At 42.7% G+C, this 22446-nt stretch overlaps 1 protein-coding gene across 2 annotated transcripts in view; it reads left to right on the top strand.

The window, feature by feature from the left end:
- Positions 1 to 10232: 10232 nt before the first annotated feature.
- The window catches only part of UVSSA (UV stimulated scaffold protein A), a 46117-nt gene continuing 33903 nt past the window's right edge, over positions 10233 to 22446 (top strand). The window contains exons 1-6 of one of the 2 annotated variants that reach the window (XM_036382751.2): positions 10233 to 10441; positions 10673 to 11003; positions 14370 to 14490; positions 15664 to 16095; positions 17174 to 17283; positions 17872 to 18000. In XM_036382751.2, the coding sequence (XP_036238644.1) occupies positions 10344 to 10441; positions 10673 to 11003; positions 14370 to 14490; positions 15664 to 16095; positions 17174 to 17283; positions 17872 to 18000 (1221 nt within the window). In that variant the 5' untranslated portion in view covers positions 10233 to 10343. The remainder of the gene's footprint in view (positions 10442 to 10672; positions 11004 to 14369; positions 14491 to 15663; positions 16096 to 17173; positions 17284 to 17871; positions 18001 to 22446) is intronic. The other variant, XM_054514736.1, reaches the window with a different exon arrangement.

The following is a 22446-nucleotide window of genomic DNA, read 5'->3' as shown; positions in this document are numbered from 1 at the left end:
TCACTGTCACATCCATTGCCAGCTATCTGGCTTCAGTGCTGCCTTATCCTACTTCAAAAAACAGTGAATAAACAGGGTGCTGGTGTTACAGGAGAGCTAATGATTCAGTTTAACCACCAGGTGTAGAGAAAAGCCCAGAGGCTACAGCTGAATTGCTGGTTTGCTCTTTCAGTGAGTAACAGACCTTCTTTGACACACCTCATTTTTTATAATAATTGGAAAGAATGTCACCTGCCCTGTTAAGAGAGAAATTATCCTACCCTTGGCCAAAGCATACTCCCTGTGTCTCTGGAACTTTCTTCTGAGGAGGTAAAATGAAGAGTTCCTCACTGAAGTAAGATGAGCAGCTGCCACATCCAGAAATACCTCCCTTATTCTAAACCAATTAGCAAAGGATAATGACTGCTTTCTTTGCACTGGGAAGCCATAAATAACATCACCTGTGATCTCTGCATTTGAGGGTGTGAGATGCTGGAGTAAATTTTTATCTGAATAAAGTGTTTGGCTTAATTCTTTCCCTCCCTTATTTCCAGGAACACCATGAAAAGAACTCAGAGTGCTGGTGTCAGTTTTGTCTTGGCCAAAGAAGCCAAGAATCTTTGGGCTATTGAAGCTAACACTGAAACTTTGGGTGGCTGTTTAAAAAATATTATTTCAAAATAACACCTCAAGGTATAGGTGAAGATCATGCTCAGGTGAAGAGATAGTAAAACATCTAGGCTAAATCATGAAGTCTCACAGAACAAGTTTATGGATGTTCTAAAACTTTGTGCAAATCCCATTAAATACACCAGTATGGATCAGTTCTGTTAAAATACCAAAGATTAAAAATGCCAATTCACATCTTATCTGCTCCAAGCACTTATAGGGGCTGCTCCCACCATTAGAGGAGCCTTCCTGAAACCCTTCATTGTCCTTAGAAAATTGAGTCCTGAAATTTGGAACATTCTTGAAAACTTCTAGTAGTCACTTTTAAATCAAGGATGCTTCAAAGAGACACAATATCCTTTTTCTTAGACACTATTTGCAAAATACTCTTCCTCTGTGCTGCCCCCTCTCCAGGATCCACTGATAACTCCAGGAGTAGCCAGGTCCTGCTTTAACAGTCACTGTCTGAGTCACCAGGAGTTTCATGTCCTGCCAGCTCTGTTTTGTCTAAAATGTCTTCTCTGTAATGTAATGCCTTCCAAAAGAGCCAGTGGCAACAGATCTCCAGTGTCCTGATTTTGGATGTCGAGTCTCAAAACTATTTACAATCCAGGGCTGTTTGGTTCAAGCACATCTGTCAGAAAAACATCATCATGACACAGAGAATTTGTTTCCTCACTGGTAAAATATGTGCCTGGTTTCCAGTTTGAATTCATCTTTTGTTCCTTGTGTTTTTCACTGCTATACCCAGAATCATTTAATGTGATATTTTTCCATGAAGATAATTTTATTTCATTAACAAGTTACCCAGCAATATTTAAAACTGATTTAAATCTTTACTAGTAGGTACTATTGCAACTATTTATTTTCTGCTGTTTGTTCTTGTACCCTTCCTATACACCACAGAATTTTTACAGGAACTTTATAAAATGCATATTATTTTAGCATTTGCTGTGCTGTTTACACATTTTACAGAGCTTAAACTACTCAGTGCTCTTTGTTATTGCTCTGAAACTGTTTAACCCTGCTGTTCCCACAGTGTGATTCTGTATAATAGAGCCATATTTGAAATTTGCTGATGGTTCTGAAATAGCAAGGACTGCTGCTTTTCTATGCAGCAAATACAGAATATGGATTGACATTAAAGTATTCCTGTGCATTTCAAGATCTGTGATACTTTTGAAGAGACGATGCAGTGTATTTCTGTGTCAGATAGATTTTGCTCCCTAGGGTTTCTAGTGCACCATTTAAACAGAGTCCAAGCAGTGATAGAAGCATTTGGAGATGAGAATCCACAGTGATTGCAGGTAATTTGGATTCCTTGTTTGTAGTAAGCAAAGTTCCACTGTGTTTGCCACATGCAATGGAACCTCTCAGCACTTCCATCCTTTCCTCTGGAGCCACTTTAACCAAGCTGTGCCTGTGGTGCCCAGGGAATGGTTTGGCAGCTCTGCTGTGATTTCAGTTCACCAGCAATGGCCTTTCAAGGCAGAGTCACTTCACTTACAGGAACAGGTTTCACAGTTATAAAAAGAAGGGAAAATAATTTTTTCAGCAGCTTTTTGGTGCAATCAAGCTTTTGCCATTGATTTCTTAACAAGCTCAAATATCTTCCATACTGATTTTTTTAATTGACTTTAGGGTTTGGAATGGGGGAGTGTTTTTATTTGTTTTAAGTGGGCATTTTTGTGTGTGCATGTATGTTTAGAAAAAAGGCAGAGTACAACTAGACACTTTTAATGCTTCTGGATTTATCTGTTTCTATATTTTGGTTTACTCAATTAATTTACCTCTACAAGTACAGTCATTTTTCTTGGAAAATGTCCCCACCTTCAGTGCTTTCTCAGAGACATGTGTTCTCTTTTAAACTGTCATTAAAATAGTTTCTATGATATGATACTCAGGAATGCTTTGTTCAAACAAAATCTCTTCTTTGCCTATTTTATTGTGAGACTGCAGTTATGTTTAAAGGTTCAGACCTGTTTCAAGATTTATTCCTGGCTTGGAAACAGAGTGGCATTGCACAGGGATGAAAGATGCAACAGAATATGGGGAAAAGGGTTGAGAGTGGGGTTCTTAAGAGACATTTTATATATATATATATATGTATGTATGTGTGTGTGTCTGTGTGTATGTATCTATAGACAAATATAGCATGCCACATTTAAATATCTGTCACTTGTGGCCTTGATAACGCTGGGTTAATGGCTGGACTTGGTGATCTTGGGGATCCTTTCCAACAGGAATCATTCCATGACTTTCCAAGGTTTTGGCACATCCACCCCATTGCCACAGGCTGCTGTAAGCTCAAATCCTCCCGTTTAAAAACAAAATAAAATCTCTCGCTGACAGTGAAAACGATTTGCAGCCGATGCTGAAAACATCGAGCGGGATTTCCAAGGCGAGGCTTTTCCCCAGGAACAGCCCCAGCCTTTCCTGGCTGGACGGGCCACAGGTGCTCCTGCATTGCCACCTGCTGGGGGCTGCGCCAGGGCGGAGCCGCGGGGACACGGGGACACGGGGGAAAAGGGACACGGGGACATGGGGACACGGGGACACGGGGACAGGGGGACACGGGGACATGGGGACACGGGGACAGGGGGAGACGGGGACACGGGGACATGGGGAAAAAGGGACACGGGGACATGGGGACACGGGGACAGGGGGACAGGGGGACAAGGGGACAAGGGGACACAGGGACACGGGGACACGGGGACACAGGGAAAAAGGGACAGGGGGACACGGGGACAAGGGGACACAGGGACACGGGGACACGGGGACGGGGGACAGGGGGACAAGGGGACACGGGGACAGGGGGACACGGGGACACAGGGACGAGGGGACACGGGGACAGGGGGACACAGCGACACAGAGACACGGGGACAAGGGGATAAGGGGGACACGGGGACAGGGTGACACAGGGAAAAAGGGACACGGGGACAAGGGGACACAGGGACACGGGGACACGGGGACACTCCTGCAGAAGTCTCCAGTGGTCCCCCCGCGTGTGGCTTTACAGTGGCAGAAATGCCCCGGGCTGCTCCTGGAGGGGGAAATTAATCGAGTTTATGGTGTGTGTAATTCGCTAGGGACACTGGTGGCGAAGAGTGACAAAGTTCACAGCCTGATAATGTCAATTTTTACTCTTATCTGCAAATAAACTCTTCTTAAAAGGACATTATGCTCCTGTATAAATTTCTTTCCTATTCTCATTTGAAAATGTACTTATCTGAAAATTGTATTTCTCATACCTCTCTGAGCTTAAGTAATACTTTTTCCCTTAAAAAAGACATATCTCTATGTATTTTTTTGTTGTTGTTGTTGGTTTTTCTTTTTTTTGGGGGGGGGGGGGTTGGTTGTTTTTGTTTGTTTGGGCATTTTGGGTTTTTTTTTATTAAATAAATAAAACACTTCCTAGATAGATGTAGAACTTTTTCCCTCAGCAGCCCGTGTCTCTCAGGGGCTGTGCCTCTCTGGCCATGCAGGAATGCAGTGACAAAGGCAGTGACAGGGTATTTTCTGTGATTTCAGCTGAGCAGAGACTCTCTCAGTCACCCAGCTCAGACCAGTGCTGGCAGTGCAGTTTCTTCTACTATCCCTATAAATATACCTTGAAACTACTGCCTGCCAGTTTTGTTTACATCTCAAAAAACGAAACCCCATACCTGACTAGAATTCAGGTTCCCTCACCTGGAGCAGAACTGGATGTCAAGGATATCAAGAGAATTTTTTTGTACAGTTCACCTAGCAGCATTCAGCACAAATACTACTTTTTCACTATTTGGTATAATTTTACCACTACGACTTGTGCAAAGAGGAAAAGCAGGAATTATTCATTTAAGAGGCTTTTTAGCACTCAGGTGAGACAAGCTGAAACACAGGATAGGGGTGGCCGCATGAGCAACACGGCTGAGGCCACCCTGCAGGAGGTGCTGCTGCTCAAGGGATGGGATCAATGTGCTGGCTGTACCTGCGGGACTCACTCCAAGCCGTACCGAGGTTCAGTTGACACAAAAACTGTGAAACATTTAGGAATCCTAGCAGTGCAAAATCTAAAAGAATGTTGGTCAGTGGAACTGTCGTGATGCACTTGCTGCAGAAACGAGAGCATGCAAGGGGGTCCAAATACATGGAATATGAATAAATATTTTCCCATTCTGCTCCAGCTTAGGTATTGAGCCACAGAAGTGCAACACACCTCCTTAAAAGCATAAATAAATAGCTACAGACACTTCACAAGACTTGCTTTTCAAGACCCTCTCTTCTTCCTTTTAGTTATAATTCAACATTTATTTCCCTCTCAAACTGTGGTCTTTGCACTGTATTTTTGTCCCAACTGCTTTGTAATCTCCTCAAGACAGGGACTTTCCTCCTGCCTGCAAAAGCTGACCTGTATAAATAATCTCTTCATGGAGACGAGGCATTCTTTTATCATAACAGCAAAAGAAATTCCCTGGGAATGCTCCTTTTGATCCATGAGGCTTTCTTGCTCACTGCAAATAAAAGATGATGGAAATGCTGAACAGGGCTGAGGGCTGGGAGCAGGCTCCTTTGGGCACTGTCCTGGTGCTGAGGGCACAGTGGATTGGGATGGATGGCTGAGGACTCACTGCTGTGATTGCCGTGTCACTGTGTCCCCAGGCTGCCTGGGGCATGAGCAGGACACAGGAACCTGCAAAGCCCAGAGCAGACCGTGCCCGGGCAGTGGTGTGTGACACACACAGACCCAGCACCCATCCCTGGCTGAAACAGCAGCAGCAGCTCCTCGTTGGGAATGGGATTCACTCCCCTTGAACTGGAGGCAGCCCTGCAGCTTTCAGCAGCTTCAGAGCAGTTCCCTCCTTTCCACATCCTTGGGGAAAAAAGAGAAAAGGAATTCATTTGGGCATCTGAGACTGCTCCATGCAGTTTCTCGTTTGGAGAAACCAGCTTGAGTGACTGCAGCTCTGCTACAGCCCAAGGCTCCCCAAGGATGGGACAGCCCAGGCATTCACCAGGCAGGAGGAGCTTCTAAAAGCACCATCAGGGAGTCGCTGTGACACCCAAACCAGTCCCCTCAGGTTGTTTGAGGAATTTCTGCTGACACCAAATGTTTGAAAGCAGTATTTACACAGGCAGGAAAGTGTCATTTCTGTCCCTGTGTGATTTAGCATCAGAGGGTCTTCACACAGAATTTGGGCTGGATTTCCTCTTTTGGTAGCCTTAGGGGTCTTTTTTTCCTCTGCAGTCTCCTTTTCTACCTGTTAGCAACCTTCAAGATGCTCTTTTTCTTCACATCTGATCTGGGCCTTGCCTTAAAGGCTGATATCCCCCTGACCCCCACAGACACCCCTGGGCAGTGCAGTGGGGTGTGCCTTGGTCTTTTTGGGGTGCCTTCTTGTAAAAATGTTAACTTCTGATGTGGATATATTTGTCTAACACAGGAAAATGCTCATTAAACTCCACTTTGAGTCTGCACAGATATTCCAGTGAAAAAATAAATAATTTACCTTCATTGATACTAATCAAGTGTGTCCACATTGGTGTGCAGTTTCAGGAATTGCTGTAGGATCATTTTTAAAATTAATCTAGACATGAATACAAGGTATGTGTAGGAAGGTGCCGCTTGATTTGTGATGGTTCTCCTACAGCTATTGCTGCTCCATCTAACCCACAAGTGGATATTTAATTCGTGATCTAGAGCACGCAGAGCAGGTTCATTCATCTCCTCCTATGACAGAATTATAAAATGTTACAGTAGGCTGAAGTGTTGTCACAGTCACTATTTCACATAATTAGAGGAGGTCACCAAGCACCTTTGGCCTTGCATTATTGATGGTTTCATGAATAGGCTATTTCCCCTTTGAGAACATCTGTTGAAATGTACTCTTTACCCTTTACAAGGTAGTTCAGAGCTCTGAAATATCTGTCACCCTTTTGCTCAACTCAAACTGCTGGTTCAGCATCTCTTCAGCTCACATAGGTCATTTTCTTTACAACCCAATTGGCACAAACTGTGACAATTTATTCTAAGTGTTTATCATGTTTCTGTATCTTCAGACGTGAAATGAAAGTTATTTTAGCTCCAAATTATTTGTAGGGAAAGCTTTCTTTGCCTAAGTTCGATTTTGGAAGGGGAAGAAATCCTCCTTTTTTAATTTCATGTCATTAAGCTGAATACAGCTCTTAAAAGTTCAGGGGGTTTCTTTTTGACTGACATTCTCCTTTATTGCAAAGTTGGAAAACGACTCTCGGCAAAGAATCATCCAGTAAAATGGTGGAACTGTATCCTACTGAGATTTTTTTTCATAAAAAGAACTAAACCAGATAATTTAGTACTGCACAAAGTCTGAAATAATCCTTCCTAGAGCCACCAGTTTTGCCTTTTAAATTTGTCATGGAACAAATGGTTCTTCTTTAATGTAAGAACACCCAGACCCAAATCACTGTCAGCAGACAAAATTCTGGAGTTTTTCTTTGCCTATAGGTTTGGCCAAAGGGACTGGACCAACTGAAGAAGACCTCTGGATGGACCAACTGGTGCTGTCTGGAGTCTGGAGATCCCTTCCTGCAGGAGAACATCCCCATTGCAAATGGCTCCTGCCAACAGGGATAGCACTGGGTGCTCTGGAGAGGCGGTGGAAGGACAGTGCTTCTGGAAAAGTCTGTGCTCCTGCAAGGTGTCACTCACTCTGGAGCGCTCACAAAGTGTCACCACGTTGCTCCTGCTGATGTCTCAGTACAGATTTAAGAAATGCAACTCCTGGATTCAACAATCCTCATAACAGGAAGCTACAGACTCAGGCTTTGCTGAAACCAGGTGTAAACAAAAAAACCATTGAACTCAGAGGTTCTGAAGGGATATCAGCTGGTGCTCAGCCCTGCCTCTGCACTCCACAGTGCTCTGTGTTCCCCTCCCTGGAACAGCCCAGACCAGCTGGGGAAAATCAGTGCAGGTGCAAAGTTTGTGACTTTAGCAGCTGAGTGGATTTTTTAGTGCTCAGGCTCTCTTCAGCCTTTTATCAGGCTGGTCCAGATGAAGAGAATATTGAAATTATTAAATGGTGGATATTTGCCATGTTCATTAAGTAGAAAGGAAAAGGAGACTCAGCAACTTCAGCCAGCACAATTTTATGTAATTGTCTTTGATTTTAACAAATAAATAAATAGCCTGGCTCTCATTGGGATTTGCCTAAGGGACTATCATGAATGAGTTACACAACTCAGCACTCATTCACCCATTCATCAACTGATTCTTTGCAAAACCATATGGCTCCTTGCAGGGATTTCTTTAAACATTATGCAAAAGTATGAAATCAGTGCCTTTGTAGATGCTAAGTCTATTGCTTGAGGCTCATTTTGAAATTCCATTTCCAGATAGCACAGCAATGCTCCTTTTGCAAGTCATACCCTAACAGAAAGCAGTTGTTCTGGCACTTTCAATCAAATGAAGAAAAGAAATAGATATAAACAGTGAAAGGGTAAACTGATCTAAAATTTACAGATGAGCTGTGCCACTCAGCATGAATTTCACATGGAAATGCACTGTGCTTGATGGAAGGCAATGGGGAAAGGATAAACAATATTAAAAAGTAGGATGTCATTGGTTTCATGCATTGAGTCAGAAATAGCAGAGCCACTGCAATATGTATGTATTCATTTACTGCAGTAAACCTGGTTGAAGATGTGAGTCCATGTGAAAAACGCCAATCACTTGTTTTTAAAATTTTAAAATTTTAATAATAATAAAATGGTTATAAAAATAGTGCTATAATTAGAGTAATAATAATTTGGACAATTAGGATTAGGACAATATGAGACAATAAAAACAAAGAGTTATGGATGGTCTGGGTACCTTTTTCTGGGCAAAATAAGCCTGAAAAAGGACACCCGTTACCAGAGGATTAACCCTTAAAAAATAGCCTGTTGCATATTCATACACCTCATACATGATGCATAAATTCCATTCAAACAAAGGATTCTCTCTGGTCAGTGTCAACTTCTTCCTGTGAATCCTGACGGCGTCTTTAGCTGAGTGAGGCAGGAAGAAGTTCCTTTCTTCTGATAATGGAGCAATAAATTCTTTTTTCTCTGAAAGATTTAAGTATCCTGTGTCTGCTACCTTGGTGCGAGTTCTTTCTTTAAAAAAGTATCTTACATAGCATAGTTTCTATTTTAACATTATGTTATAACCTAAAACTATATTTAACACACCACTTAAGAAAATACAGCATAACTTTCTAACATAACACATATAATATTAATTTTAATATTTGCGAAAAGCCAATCATAAAACATGCATTTTTCACAGTCCATTCCTAGTGAAAATTGTTCAGTGCCATCTTTCCCCATCACAGGAGCCAGCAGGCACAGCTGCGACACCAATCCACACAAACGGCTTCCAACACGTGCCTGAACTGTGGATTAATGGAAATATCTGTCATTTAGCTGACATCCTCAAACGGGAACAGATCGTTTAGATGTCTTTTTTTCTTTAGGATGATCAAAGTGGGGGTATCTGCAAGGTCTTGTTCATTCCCAGTGGTTAAGCAGCACTTGCAGAGCTGGGGGTCTGCAGGGAACCCAGACCTGCAGGTTCTGCCAGCAGCGAACCCAGGGCAGCCTCACGGCGTCTCACAGCAGAACCGGACCTGTGGGGGTGGCACACAAGGACACTTTTGGGACACTTTTGGGACACTTTTGTGGCGGTGCAGCGGTGTCCAGGGTCGGGCCCCTCATGACGAGAAGGACCCTGAGGTGCTGGAGCCTGTCCAGGGATCGGGACGGGGCTGGGGAAGGCTCTGGAGCACAAGGGCTGTGAGGAGCGGCTGAGGGCGCTGAGGGGGCTCAAAGGAGGCTCGGAGGGACCCTCTGGGTCTCTGTAATTCCCTGTCAAGAGCTGGAGGCCGGGAGGGGATCGGGCTCTGCCGCCAGGCAAACAGCGACAGAACGAGAGGACAGCTCTAAGGCGCGCCAGAGGGGGTTTAGGTTGACATTAGTAGGAATTTCTTCACAGAAAGGCTGATTGCACCTCAGCACGGGCTGCCCAGGGAGGTGTTTAAGGAAAGACTGGAGCGGTGGTGTTTGGTTGGTGTCGATGATTCGGAGGTGTAAGTGACTCTGTGATAAACAGGGGCGCTGTGTGGCGGCTGCTCGCCCCTCCAGGCGGGCTCAGGTTAACCACAACATCCCCTCACACAAAACCGGCGGGCTCGGGTTAACCACAACACCCCCTCACACAAAACCGGAGCGCGGCGCCTTTAAGGCTTCCCCCGCCCTTCCCCGGCCGCGCTTCCGGGTGCCGGCACGTCACGTGGGCGGGGGAGATGGTAGGTGCCGGGAGGGGGGGGGAAGAAGGTACCACCCGCCGGGGCGGGGGGAACACCCAAAGGGGCGGGGCTCACACGGAGGCGTGGTCAATGGGGAGGAGCGCGGGCTCAGCACTCTGTGGGCGTGGCTCTATATGGGCGTGGCTCACCGAAGGGCGTATGTACTTATGGGCGTGGCCAATGCAAAAGGCGTGTCCGCGCGAGGGGCGGGGTTTCCTCTGGGGCGGGGTTTCTTCAGAGGCGGGGCTCCGCTGAGGGCCGGAAGATGGCGCCGCCCAGTCGCGGTCGGGCCCGTTGGTGCTGCTGTGTGCCGGCCGGGGTTCCCCCGCCTTGAGGGACATTCGGGGCGGCTGTCCCGGCAGCTCCGGTGCCTCGGTGCCGGCGGAGATGGAGCAGCGCCTGGCTGAGCTGGTGGAGGAGCTCACCACGTCGGGGGAGCCGCAGCTGGAGCCCGGCAGGATGAAGGAGCTGAAGAAGATCTGCAAGTACGGCCGGAGGGAGGGACGGAGCCGGGCCCGCTGTTGTCCCCAGGTCGGCGGTCCCGGGCGGAGCAGCCCCGAGTGCTCTTCTGGGGCCTGCTGTGGCGACTGGATGCTGCCAGCACAGAAGCTGTTCACTTAAAATTTTAAATAAATGACGTCCCCGCGCTTACGTTTTTACATAATGAGCATCTTTTTTAATACCTCCTCCTTTTCCTTCGTTTTCGCCTTGCTCAGGTCGTCGGAGGAGCACATCAGCCACGCGTACCACCTGCTGCTGACGCGGCTCCGAGAGGAGCACGCCGAGATGCGCTTCTCCGCCTTCCAGGTGGTGCAGGAGCTGTTCGCCAGGTCCCACCACTTCAGGACGCTGCTCATCTCCAACTTCCAGGAGTTCCTGGAGCTCACGGTGGGCATAGACCACGAGCAGCCGCTTCCCCCGCCCAAGGAGGTGGCGCAGAAGCTGAGGAAAGCAGCCATCAAGGCAGTGCAGGACTGGCACGAGAAATATGGGGAGGCCTACAAGCAGCTTTCCCTGGGATACCACTTCCTAAAGCAGAACAAGAAGGTACTTGGCGTTTTTTACTCCACTGTGTGGTACCAGGTGATGATCACCAGGAAGTGTTTAAAGTAAGGAAACCAATAAATGTTAAAAGAAAAAGAAAGCTGTAGGAGACGACATTGCATGTAGGAGACCTCGTGTTGAGGATGGTCTTTGGAAAACAAACCCCAGGCTTTCTGTTCATCTTGCAGTACTGTAGGTATTTAAAGCTCTGGTCTTGTACTCATGGCTGGGCTGTGCCTTTTTCAGGGTGTGAGTACTGCTCACTAGCTGGCTTTCACCCACTGTTTCCTGACTGGAGCCCCAAGGTTTAGCTCTTTTGGCAAGGGCAATAATGGTCATGCATTAAACTGAGGACAAACAGCTGTTAAAACTTTCTGTAGCTAGTTTAAACTAGCTTGATTTCTGTACTGAGCTGCCCCATTCTAGGTCCCCTTTACTGTACAACTTTGCCAGTATACATGGCTGCCACCCTCAGCTGCAGTGTTACTGTGCCAGAAAAGAGCTTTTATGGAAGAGAAATTTCATGTAAACCTTAGCTTTTAGATGTCACTTCAAGTTATTGTGTTTGGAACATTCTGCTGCTTTAGTCTGTCTCCTGAGGTGCAACAGTGAAATTTGCAACACTATTCTAGCATTCACACTACTACAATGATAATAACAGGCTTTCAGTAAACATACTGATTTTCTTTCTCTTCACAAAGACAGATTCAGATTCCTAACAGCAGATGAAAAGCTTTTGTGATACATGAAGTATTTCTGTTGTTCTGGTTCCACAGTAAGCTAATGGTGCTCCCTACTGAACTGTGCTGTGCTGGTTTTTTATACAGATTTTGGCATCTGCTCACAAAATAGGATTTATCTTTGAATTATCCTTTCTTATCTTGTTTAAGAAAGGAAGAAAACAAAATGACAGTGGCAAGAAGTGCAAGACTGTGACAAGGGGGTTTTAGCATATGTAATACAGTTTCACACAAGTGTACAACAGCTCTGCTGAAGTGTGGCAGGTCTGTCTGTGCTCCTGGGGTCAGTGGCTGCTCCCCAGTAACAACTGGGGGATCCCTCTCCAGGTTTTGAACAAGCTGTGCTGTTTTCTAGAGCAGCTGGATTTGAGCTCCTCTACGAACATTTATATCAATAGAAGCAATCTCAGGTAGTTTGGTAACTCTTGTACTCAGAAGATTTGATGTGAGCCAAGTGGCCTTTTGCCAGCTTAATGCTTGAAGTGTGAGAAGCAACCAAAAGTTTTGAGGAGGCATTTCTACTTTTTTGTGGTAAAATACGTCACTGTTGAGTTTTACTGGTTTGGCACAGCAGTATGGGGCAGCTTGGGTGGAGTGTTAGCTCTGTGTGTGGCCCATAGTTGGGTTTTGGTTGGGTTTTTCTTAATGATCACCAAAATCACTCTATAAACAGTCAGAAGAAGACAGCTGCTGTTCTTTTAGGGTGTAAAGCTAAAGAACTTCCCCCCTGTTAATGTTAGTAGGTCTGTAGTAATAGGTACTAAGTAAGTGCCTCTATAAATGTTTGACTTCAAGAGCAAATAATGCTTCAGTATATATGAAAGTAATTGTTTTCAAACCCCCATCTCAGAGTTTAAAAGAAGAAGAAAGAGGAAAAATATTTCACATATTCCAAGTGTTTGCATATTTGGGCACATGACTCATATTGTGGTATCTTTGTAGCTGAGGAATGCATGGATGGAATTACAGAACAGGATTTCAGGTGCACACAGAGTATGCTACTGCTGTATTCCAATATTTTCACAAAAGTTGCAGTAATTGTCTCAGCCTGCTGCTTTCAGTTGAGCAGTTCTTTGCTCCTCAAACATTTAGTTCCATAATTGCAGACCAGCAATAAAAGACTTCATGGTCCTTTTGGTACAGAGACTGGGAAAGGATGGGCAGATGACTCCACTGCAGGTACTCTGGCAGGAGGCAGAAGTTGTGCTTTAGGAGGCTGTAGCTGTGTCTGGTTTTCTGTGCACTCCAGTCTGACTGGCAGCAAATGGTGGCTGCAGTTCCTGGGCTCTGCATCTTTGTTCTGCTTTTGTGGGCAGTGTTGCTCTTTGGGTGAATCTGTTTCTCCCAGTTCTGTGTGGGGAGCTTTGCAAACCTGTAGAAAAATCAGGTCCTGAAAACCAAGAAAGCTCACTCTGGTGCTCTGCATTGATGCAGTAGCTTGTGAAACCAGATCCCTTCCCTCCCACCCTTCTGCCCACCCATTCCCTACTGAAAAAACAGCTTGGTGAGTGTGCCTGTTCCTAAACTGATGGAGACCCTCCATGCCAGTTTCTCTGACAGCTGTTAGATAAAAACATTTGTGTGACTCCAGAACTTTGTTGTAGGTTGTTGAGAGCCGCTAGTGGATGTTGACATGCTTGATCATCTAGCAGTGGAAAGAATGACAAATCTTCACTGAGTGCTCGTGATGGAGACATTGCAAGAGAGTCTGTGGGCTGCACAGTCAGCAAAGTGCAGGCTTACTCAGCACTGTCTGTCTGGCAGTTCATAAAAGTTATGTGGTAGCAATCAAAGGAAATTCTGTGTCTTTCAAAAAGGTTTCCTTCCACATTAATGCAATCAAGCCTCCCTTCTTTAAAACAGGAGTGAATTTTTTTTGTGTTTTCAATCCCTTCTAAGACCAAACTTAAAAAAAAAAAACAAACACCAAAGCAAATATTGCTAATATTTTAAGAAACAGTGTTTTGAGTTTTCAGATTAATATTTATAATTCAGCCATAAGGAAGTGAGACTGAATGTTTTTTCCCTCAGTATCAAAATCCAACAATGGAATTGTAAAATCACAAATTAGGTCTTCCTTAATAAAATTGAAGGTTTTCTCTTTTACTTTCCTTTCTTACAAAGTTCTTTTGTAAGTTTTATATATATATATATATATATATATATATATATATATATGTACACACACACACTGGTTGTTATAGTGCTTACAAATTTTCCTAAAATTCCTGGTGGGCATGGTGTGATGTTTTCATGTAATCTTAATATCTCCCCTGCATAGTCTCTTCCTGCTCATTTTCCCTCAGTCCTGTGCTGTGACAGAAGTCTCCCAAAGCCCTGTTTGTTCCTGCACTCTGGATGTGAAAATCTAAGGGGTTTAAGGGGTTTGTTTCTCTACTTATGATTTCCTTTTGAAAGCCATTGATTCTCAACAGTCCTTTATTAGTAGGAGTAAAAACTCTGCAGTTATTGATTCAAGGGGGAGAAGAGATAAAAGGAGATGCTGCTGAGCTTCTGGCTGATGGCTGATGTTACAGGATTTTTCACCACAGATAAGGATCTTAGGAAATGGATTTTCTATATATTTCTTAGGAGGAATGTTACACTTTTTTCTTAATTTCCTCCTTAGGTGGATTTTCAGGATGTGCATGCCAGAACTGTGGCTGAAAGGAGGAGGGAAGAGGAGAAGCAAAAACGACTGGAGAACATTTACAAAGAAAAAGTCAAAAGAACTGAAAAAGAAATGGAAGGTTGGTTGCTTTGCTTCTTTTAGTGCATTTTTTTGTTTGTTTTTTGTTCATTTTTAAAGCAACCTTTTTAAAGCAACCTTTTTAAAGGTTATATAAAATAAATTGAGAGAATAGCTACCCAGATAATAGCTGAGCAGAGAAAGCAGGAATACTGCATTTGTTGGAGCTAGCCCTCCCTTTCTGTCACCTAAAGAATATCAGGGAAAGAAGTGACTGTCACGTGAGTTCACTAGGAAGAGATGGAGAAGAAAGAAAATGTTATCAAGTAAAGGTCTGGTCTCTAATTCAGTAAAGTATGAGTGCATCACCCCAAGTAAACAAATCATGAGACTTCTTGGAGCTAGTGACTTAATTTCTGTTAGACACAGACTTCCCCATGCCTTGTTGGCCTATGGCATTACTTATATATACAGTCCTTGTGTTCCAGAAATACAGGCAATGGTCTGCACAGGAATCCTGGATGCAGTGTAGGATAACTGTGAAAAGTGTCACAGTGCAGCTAGAAAATGTAACTGGGGCCTGAGTCTCTGAGCAATATGTGCATAGAGACACATTTCTGTCACCCCAAAGAATAACAGAGGTAGTAAGTATATTATGCTGCAGTTTAAAGGGTTATTTAATTAAATTACTTTGGTGTATGTAATGCATGCAATGGTGTCTGCATTTATTCTGCATGCTGGAAATGTTTTCATGCACTATAGTGGAATTTTAAAGAGATTAACTTTTCTAAAGTAACTTATATCAGTAGCATCTCTTTGAGCAATAACATACATTCATGGCTATTCCTACACACAGCAATAAAATTCATGGCTGTAAAACGAATACCCACCAGCATCACTAAGAATATCTCATTGAACCTTCTTTTCCTTCAAATTCTATGAAGCCACTTGAGTAATCTTTACATAGTGAAATTTTAGAGAGGCTAAGGAAAGGAGGAGCCCTGATTCTACATGTCTGGCATGTAGATTCTGAAATTCTAGATTTCCTGCTTAGGGATTGTCACTTTTATAAGGACAATTTCTGCAGAAGAGGAAGATCTGTATGGCTCAGTTGTGAGTGGAGAAATGGCTTCCCCCTTTGGCAGTCATATTTGCTTTGTATCTCTGTGTCTGCTCTGCAGACATTAACACTTTACAGTATCTAATGATTTTATAAAAAATTGTGTCTTGATAGAAATGTCCCAAGAGATTGCTGATACACTGACAGAGATGGAAAACTGTTTCCAGCTGCTGATGCCAGATCCTCTCAATTTTGGGGTGAACGAGATTGACCCTGAGCTCAGCAAACAAACATCTGCTAATGAGGCTGGACCTGCATCCCCCTTATCCTCCCAGGGGGAAGTTACCCCATCCTCTTTGGGGTGCATGGATGATGAGCAGCCCTGCTGCAGCAAGGACATTCTTCCTGTTTCTCAGTGTGTTACAGCTGATGGAAGCAAGGAGGCAGATGAGAAGGCTGAGCAAGAAGAGCTGGATGGAGGCACAGGCTCAGATGTTCGATACAGTGGCCCTGCTCTCGATGATGATGATGATGATTACCAGACTTTTGTTAGGAACCATGGACTTATTTCACATAAATATACTCTAGACCTTGAAATCTCCACAGGTACCTGGAAAAACTTCTGACATGTAGCTGGAGGCATCCTTTCTCTGAAGTGTTTTGTGCTTGTGGTTTTGGTTTTGTTTCTGTTACTTGAATGCTGGGGTTACTGGACACCACTTTTTGCTTTGGGATTCCTGGACACCACTTTGATTTTTAAAATTTTTTTTTTAGTTTATTATTTATTTTTCTGTTTCTGGTTCCTCTAGTAACTGTTCTTCGTTTTGGGTGTTCCTTTGTGTGATTAGCAGATTTCATTAATTACCTTCTAAGACTGAACTTTTCTAATAGTTGTTGCAAGACCCATTACAGCACTTCATAGTAGCTATAATGAGTCTTTTGTGTTTAAAAACAATCTGTTTATCAAATACAAATTTCTTTCTCTTTGCTATTCACCTCTTTCCCTCTGTAGCTGGGGAATAAGCTGCTAGTTTAAAAATCTTACAGTTGGATGTTTCTGAAACTTCTTCCTTGCAAGCAAGTAGTTTTACTAGGAAGTGATTACACCATTTTTGTATAACTTTGCTAGTGTGAGGTACCTGTAGAAAAATCAGGATGGTTTGTGTTTTGGAAATCTCTTACAATTCCTGTCCTAAGGGAATTCCATGTGCAGACAGTAAGGGTGATATCTGCTTCTCTTTTTGCTGACAACAATGAGTGAAAAGTATAACTTTCACTTGGATAATGGCATACTTGGCTTCTTTGACAATCAAGTCCCTGTTACTACCAGGGTAGGGATTATTTTGTATTGAATATGAAGAAATTGGTACAATAATTCATTTGAACTTGGGACAAGATGTAATGAAAATAGTAAGACTGAACCTGTCTGTGATTTATTTGGTCATTCCTTCGTAATGATGGCTAAACAACTCTTTCTGCCATGTTGGATTGAACACTTTTCATATTTTCCTCAGATTTTTTGAGTGTGTGGATAGTAATAGAATTATTAATACTGAGCAGAGAAGCATTCTGATGTTTGTAACTCTCCCTGAAGTGATCAAATGTCTTAATTTGCCTTCTTAAGCTCCTGTAGTGCAGATACCATAAATGTCATGCACTAACTCTTTTCCCCTGTTTTGAGCAGATATAAAAGTGCAAGAGAATGAAGATAATACTGCTATCATAAACAGTGTCATGGATGCTCACAAACTTCTCAGAAATAAGTTCTGGCCTTCTGTGCAGTCCTGGATTCAGGTGGGATAAAGAGAGAAATTTTTTTTTCTTCATTTTTTAGTAAAAAGATGGTGAAAGCAGGACTGGGATACAGTAAAGCTTGAGGGAGAGTGAACCACAAGGAAATGAAGGTTGAAGAAACAGGAGCAATCAGAGAAGATTTCCATTTCAGTGAGGGTGGACTAAAGGATGCTGCAGGACCTTGTTGGATAGCTCTCAGCCTTGGGTGTGGTACCTATAGGCAATTCTCTTTTTTTTTTTTTAAGATAGGTAAAACTTGGCTTCTTTGCAAAGTCTTAAAGTAAAACACAGCTTATTTTTGTTAGACAGCTCTCTATCAGCTTAGCAGTGTGTCATGGAGCCTCCTGCATGGAATTTGGCCTACTGGAGGGCACTCTCAGAAGATGTTTGTAATATCTGTTCATTCTTTGGCTTCACTAGTTGCTGTTAGTTTTATAGTCTGGATAGAAATTGAATTGGTTCACTAATTGTCACTTGTACAACAAAGGAATTTGTGATGCTATTTCATTAATTATGGGGGAAAACTGGAAATATTTTTTGGCTCAGATTTCCAGAAGAGAATAAGGATGTTGTTTTCTTGGTTTGCAGCTACTTACTAGAGCAGGAGTCAATGATGATCAGCTAAGACGTGCCATTGAACTCAAGAATAAAATGGAGACTGCTATGAAGAAATACAAGGAAATGGACATTTCCTTTAAAGCAAGAAAAAGAAAAGTGGTGAGTTTCTTAAAATTCTGTTTTACTAGAGCAGGCCATTTAAAGTTTAGCTTGTATACAGAAAAATGCTCTTTCTCTTAAGCCCTAACCTGGGAAACTTTTCAACACAGGTTTTATTGTAAAGTACATTAGTTCAGCTGATTGTAGCTCCCCTCAAGGAGCAGTAAACACCTGGATAATATTCCAGGGGCCTGGTTATTAGAACAAAACTGTTTAGGCATCCCTGTTGTTGTTTAGGATAGAGAAGTGGGTAAGTGCAGATTGTATTTACTCTTAGCTGCTTTATGTGTAACACTGTTAAGTCCTCAGCTTCTTTTGTGCATATTTCTCAGTAGAGACTGTGTTGCTCATGTTCTTTCACAATTTGCTAAACTCTGAGAGTCTCTCAGTTCAGGAAAGTCATTTCTCTGCTATGTAGCATTTACTCTGTACTAAACATGTAATGAGATTAATGAGGTTATGATAGAAAGTTTAGAGCATCTAACTTATTTCACAGAGATTATCAACCTTATTTCACAGAGATTAACTACCTATGACAGTTCTTGTGAAATAGGTAGACTTTGTGAGTAAACAGAAGCTGAAAGATCAAATTCATTATTCAGACCCAAAAAGGAGTTTATGGCCTGTTTACATAGATAAAAAGCAGAGCTGCATGATACTAATTTCTGTTGGCTATGATGAAATGAAATAACTGCATAGCTTGACATGAAAATAAGTGCTTTGGGTCAGAGTCCAGACTAGAGTCTGGTTTAGATTTACTGGATTGTAAGGATTTGATCTGGACATAACACTTTGAGCTAAATTGTGCAGCCTCATTTAGCCACGACTAAATGTTGTAGACTTTGCCTTCACTGTACAAATGAAGCTAAATCAAGATTAATCTGGTTCATCATCTTAACACTTCCTGATGTGCCACACCAGTCAAAAATGCCAACTCTGAATGAAAAGTACTGAAAGACTGTCTTGTCAGAGGCTTTTGTCTCCAGTGAAATATGTGTGCTACCTTTATGCAACCAGCTATGAAGGAATCCAGATATCTGCTGTCATTCCTGCCATTTGCTTGACAGGACTTCATTTGCTGCACCTCTGCATGGAATATTGGTTGCTATATTTCTTGTAAGATATAAAAGACATTCAAGCCTTGATTTTCATGTGTGTGTGTGAATGTGATGTGTGTGTGTGTTAACAGTGGTATTGTTACCACTTCGAGTGACCAATGCTGTCTGTATGCTTCTATAGCATGTTTAAAACTAATAACTTTATTAATTTGAAAGCTAATAAATGCCATTGTTAAGAGGACAAAGATAGGAAGCACATAATGCTCACAATACTTTCAAAGTGAAGCAATGCAGACTGAGTTAACTTAAGCATTGAAAACAATATATAAATATTCCTAGGGTTTCTCTCCAGTGGAAAATAACTAAATTTAGTGTTAGTGCTGAGCTATTTTAAATTTATAACCTGAACACAGAGAGCTTTGTACAGCAGAAGGAAACTGCATAAATTATATTTTATTCATGTGTCAGATGACTTTATTGAAACATAAAAACATGGCAAATTGGGAGTCTAGTAGAACAAAATAAACAGAATCTCTTAGGCCATGGTTATTGAATCCCCATCTGTCAAATATTTACATGTCAGCATGTGAAACACTGCACACATCTCCTCTTCTCTTGAGCATTGCTGCCTGTGTTAGGTGTTGTGGCTTTGTCCAGGTGTCCTCGTGTCCTTGGAGCTCTTGCCATGCCAGTTTTGCTGTCTCTGCATCTCTGAAGCCAAGAGAAGCAGTAGTGACAGCCTGGCTGTCCTGCACAGCCCTGGCTCCCAGCCCCCCTGTCCTTCCAGATGGGATTTGGTGGCACATGGGACCACAAGTGCTGGAGCTGCTCATGTGTGGGGATGAGCACAGCTGGAGATAAAGCTCAGGGAGCAGAGAGGGACAGTGTGGATCAGTGGCTGAGTGCACAGGGTCCCATGTAGATGGGTTTGTGGGTGGTCTGTGCCATCTCTGTGTTTGGACAGGATGGCAGTTCTGCACTCTGAGGTAGCTGTATCCTTAACTGGAGAATGTGAAGGTGAATTGTTTGTGCACTTGCTCATTTCAACTGTCATTATGATCCTGCACCACAGCAAGCCATTCTTTCAGGGAGAGAGGTTTTATTTAATTAGCAAATATAAAACAGAGCGACAGGGACTTGGCAGCTTGGCTGGAGACTTGGGCTTGCCCATGCTCCTGGGACTTTCTGCATTTTCTTCGTGCTCAATCTCCAGGTTTCTGTGGTCACTGATTTCCCCCCTTTTCATCTGTTCTGTTCTGTGGTTTTTTTCTGTTCTGACTGGGAACAGAGGGAGTAAAGGCTTTACCCATCCTCAAACTGAGATCAAGAAAGTTGATAAAGGGAAGAGTTTACTGAGAGACAATGAAACTGGAGATTTATTACTGTGAATTCCACTATAACTCTCAATCCCACAGAGATTTAAATTGCCACTTCAAAGAGGAAAGGTCCTGGGGTGCCTTACATTTGCCATGTGTCATTGCTACTCTCTTTTAGCTGATCAGTTACACATGGATATGGCTGAAATGCAAATAATTGTATATATCTGGAGTAATTCTTGATGCTGCAGTTTAATATGAATATACCTGCAGTGTAGCTTGATATAAATTACCTGAGAGCAAGAAATTGGTGGTTACGTGGCCTGATTCCACAGAGGAAATATTTGCTTGGTTCACAAGGTGTGTGCTTTTGGCAGTCCTTATTATTACATCCACAGCTTTCCATTGTTTCTCATTTCATTTTCCATATCACAGAGCACAAGCCTCCAAGGCAGGTGCCTTTGGCAGTCAGAGCCTGTTACACAATTAGCACAAGTTATTTTCTCTCAAGTTCTTTTTTACCTTTACTGAAAAATGAAAATGTCAAACTGCTTTTCAAACCACAGGAGAACTTCCTGGAGGTTTAGGGAACTTCCCTTTTATACAAAGTCTCTTGAAGGAAAGCACAGAACTTTATACAGTGAGACACTTCGACTTTAAGTGGTTTATAGTGACATGAGCTATAACTACTTTTACTTTTCTCCTCCATGAGAGTGAAGAACACAAACCATCAGAGAGTTTAAATTGCAAGGAGGGCCATCATTTCTATGTGACACTCACACCCTGCCAGCACAAGCAGCCTGTGTTTTGTGCTTGCCTCTCAGGAGCTGTGGGAGGAAAGGGAAAAGAAAAACAAATGTTATCCTTTAACTGTCTAGAAACAAATCCTTGAAGCAGATTTTATAATTATTAATACAACCCAGTTGCCCACTCCACACATTCTCCATTCCCACTGCTGTGCTCCCAGTAGATCAGAAGTCAAAGCATTTTTTACAAGGTGTTACTTTTTCAGATGGGTGGAGAGTGGACAAAAAAATCACAGACTACCCATATTGGTCAAAGGCAAATGAGTTTTTGTGTGCTTACATGGGTTATGTTCACTGTAGTTAAATCCTTGTTTGGGGTGTCAGTCAGGTTTCTGACAGGAAATGCATTTTGAGGGTATAAACATTTTGAGGGTTTTGCAATTCATTTTTCTGTGAATCTGGGTTTTGGCTGAAGAGAGTGGGAGCTGTAAAAAGGCTTTTATTTCACGGTAGCACGGTGCTCAGACAGGAACCTTTCTTCTCCGAGTGCCTGCTCAGGATAATTCCAGTGCCCAGTAGAGGGAGTGCAAACTGCATGCTCCACATTTTTCTCTGTGCCACCTTGATCCAGAGCCAGCCATCTGCTCAGTCTGTGTTTCCAGGTAAACTTACCTGAAACAGCAACACCAGAGAGATTTCAAGTTAATTCGTGACTCTATGAATTATTGTAAAAGTACAGCTGTAATTATTGGCTTGGATTAGTGTTTAAATGGACACTACTGTTTCCAGACTTTCAGTTCTTTTGCAGGAATAACTTATGATCAAATTGTTCTTAATTTTTTTATTGCTGGTTAGAAATAGATTTGTTTCTCAATGTCTTCTTCCTTTTCTTATAATACTGGAATTTAATTTTTTTCTTGTTTAATGTCTGATTTGCTGCTGATTAGGTGCAAATGATCTTGCAATTTTAGAGAGGACCAGTATGTTCTGTATTTTAAATCACGCATGCCACCTTTCACTTACATCCTTTCCATAAAGACTTACCCATTAGGATAATACTTGAAATCCTGACATTGTTAATAGAAAGGTAGCTCATTAGCTGGATTTTGTGCACTCAAAATATGCTTATGTCTTATGTGATTACCTTGGGAAGCTGTGGAAGGTTTAGTACTGAGGCTGGCTAAAACTTGGGCAGAGAGAATCCAGGAGGAAAGATGCTGTGAGAAGCATCCCATTCATGTGTCTGTCAGCAGAGGGATCATTTAACAGACCTGTTACACTTTGAATTTTAAATTTCAAGTTACATTAACAACCAGGGATATACAG

The sequence above is a fragment of the Molothrus ater genome, chromosome 4, assembly GCF_012460135.2.
Source record: "Molothrus ater isolate BHLD 08-10-18 breed brown headed cowbird chromosome 4, BPBGC_Mater_1.1, whole genome shotgun sequence".
Lineage (NCBI taxonomy): Eukaryota > Metazoa > Chordata > Aves > Passeriformes > Icteridae > Molothrus > Molothrus ater.
This window is presented reverse-complemented; position numbering and strand designations above follow the sequence as displayed.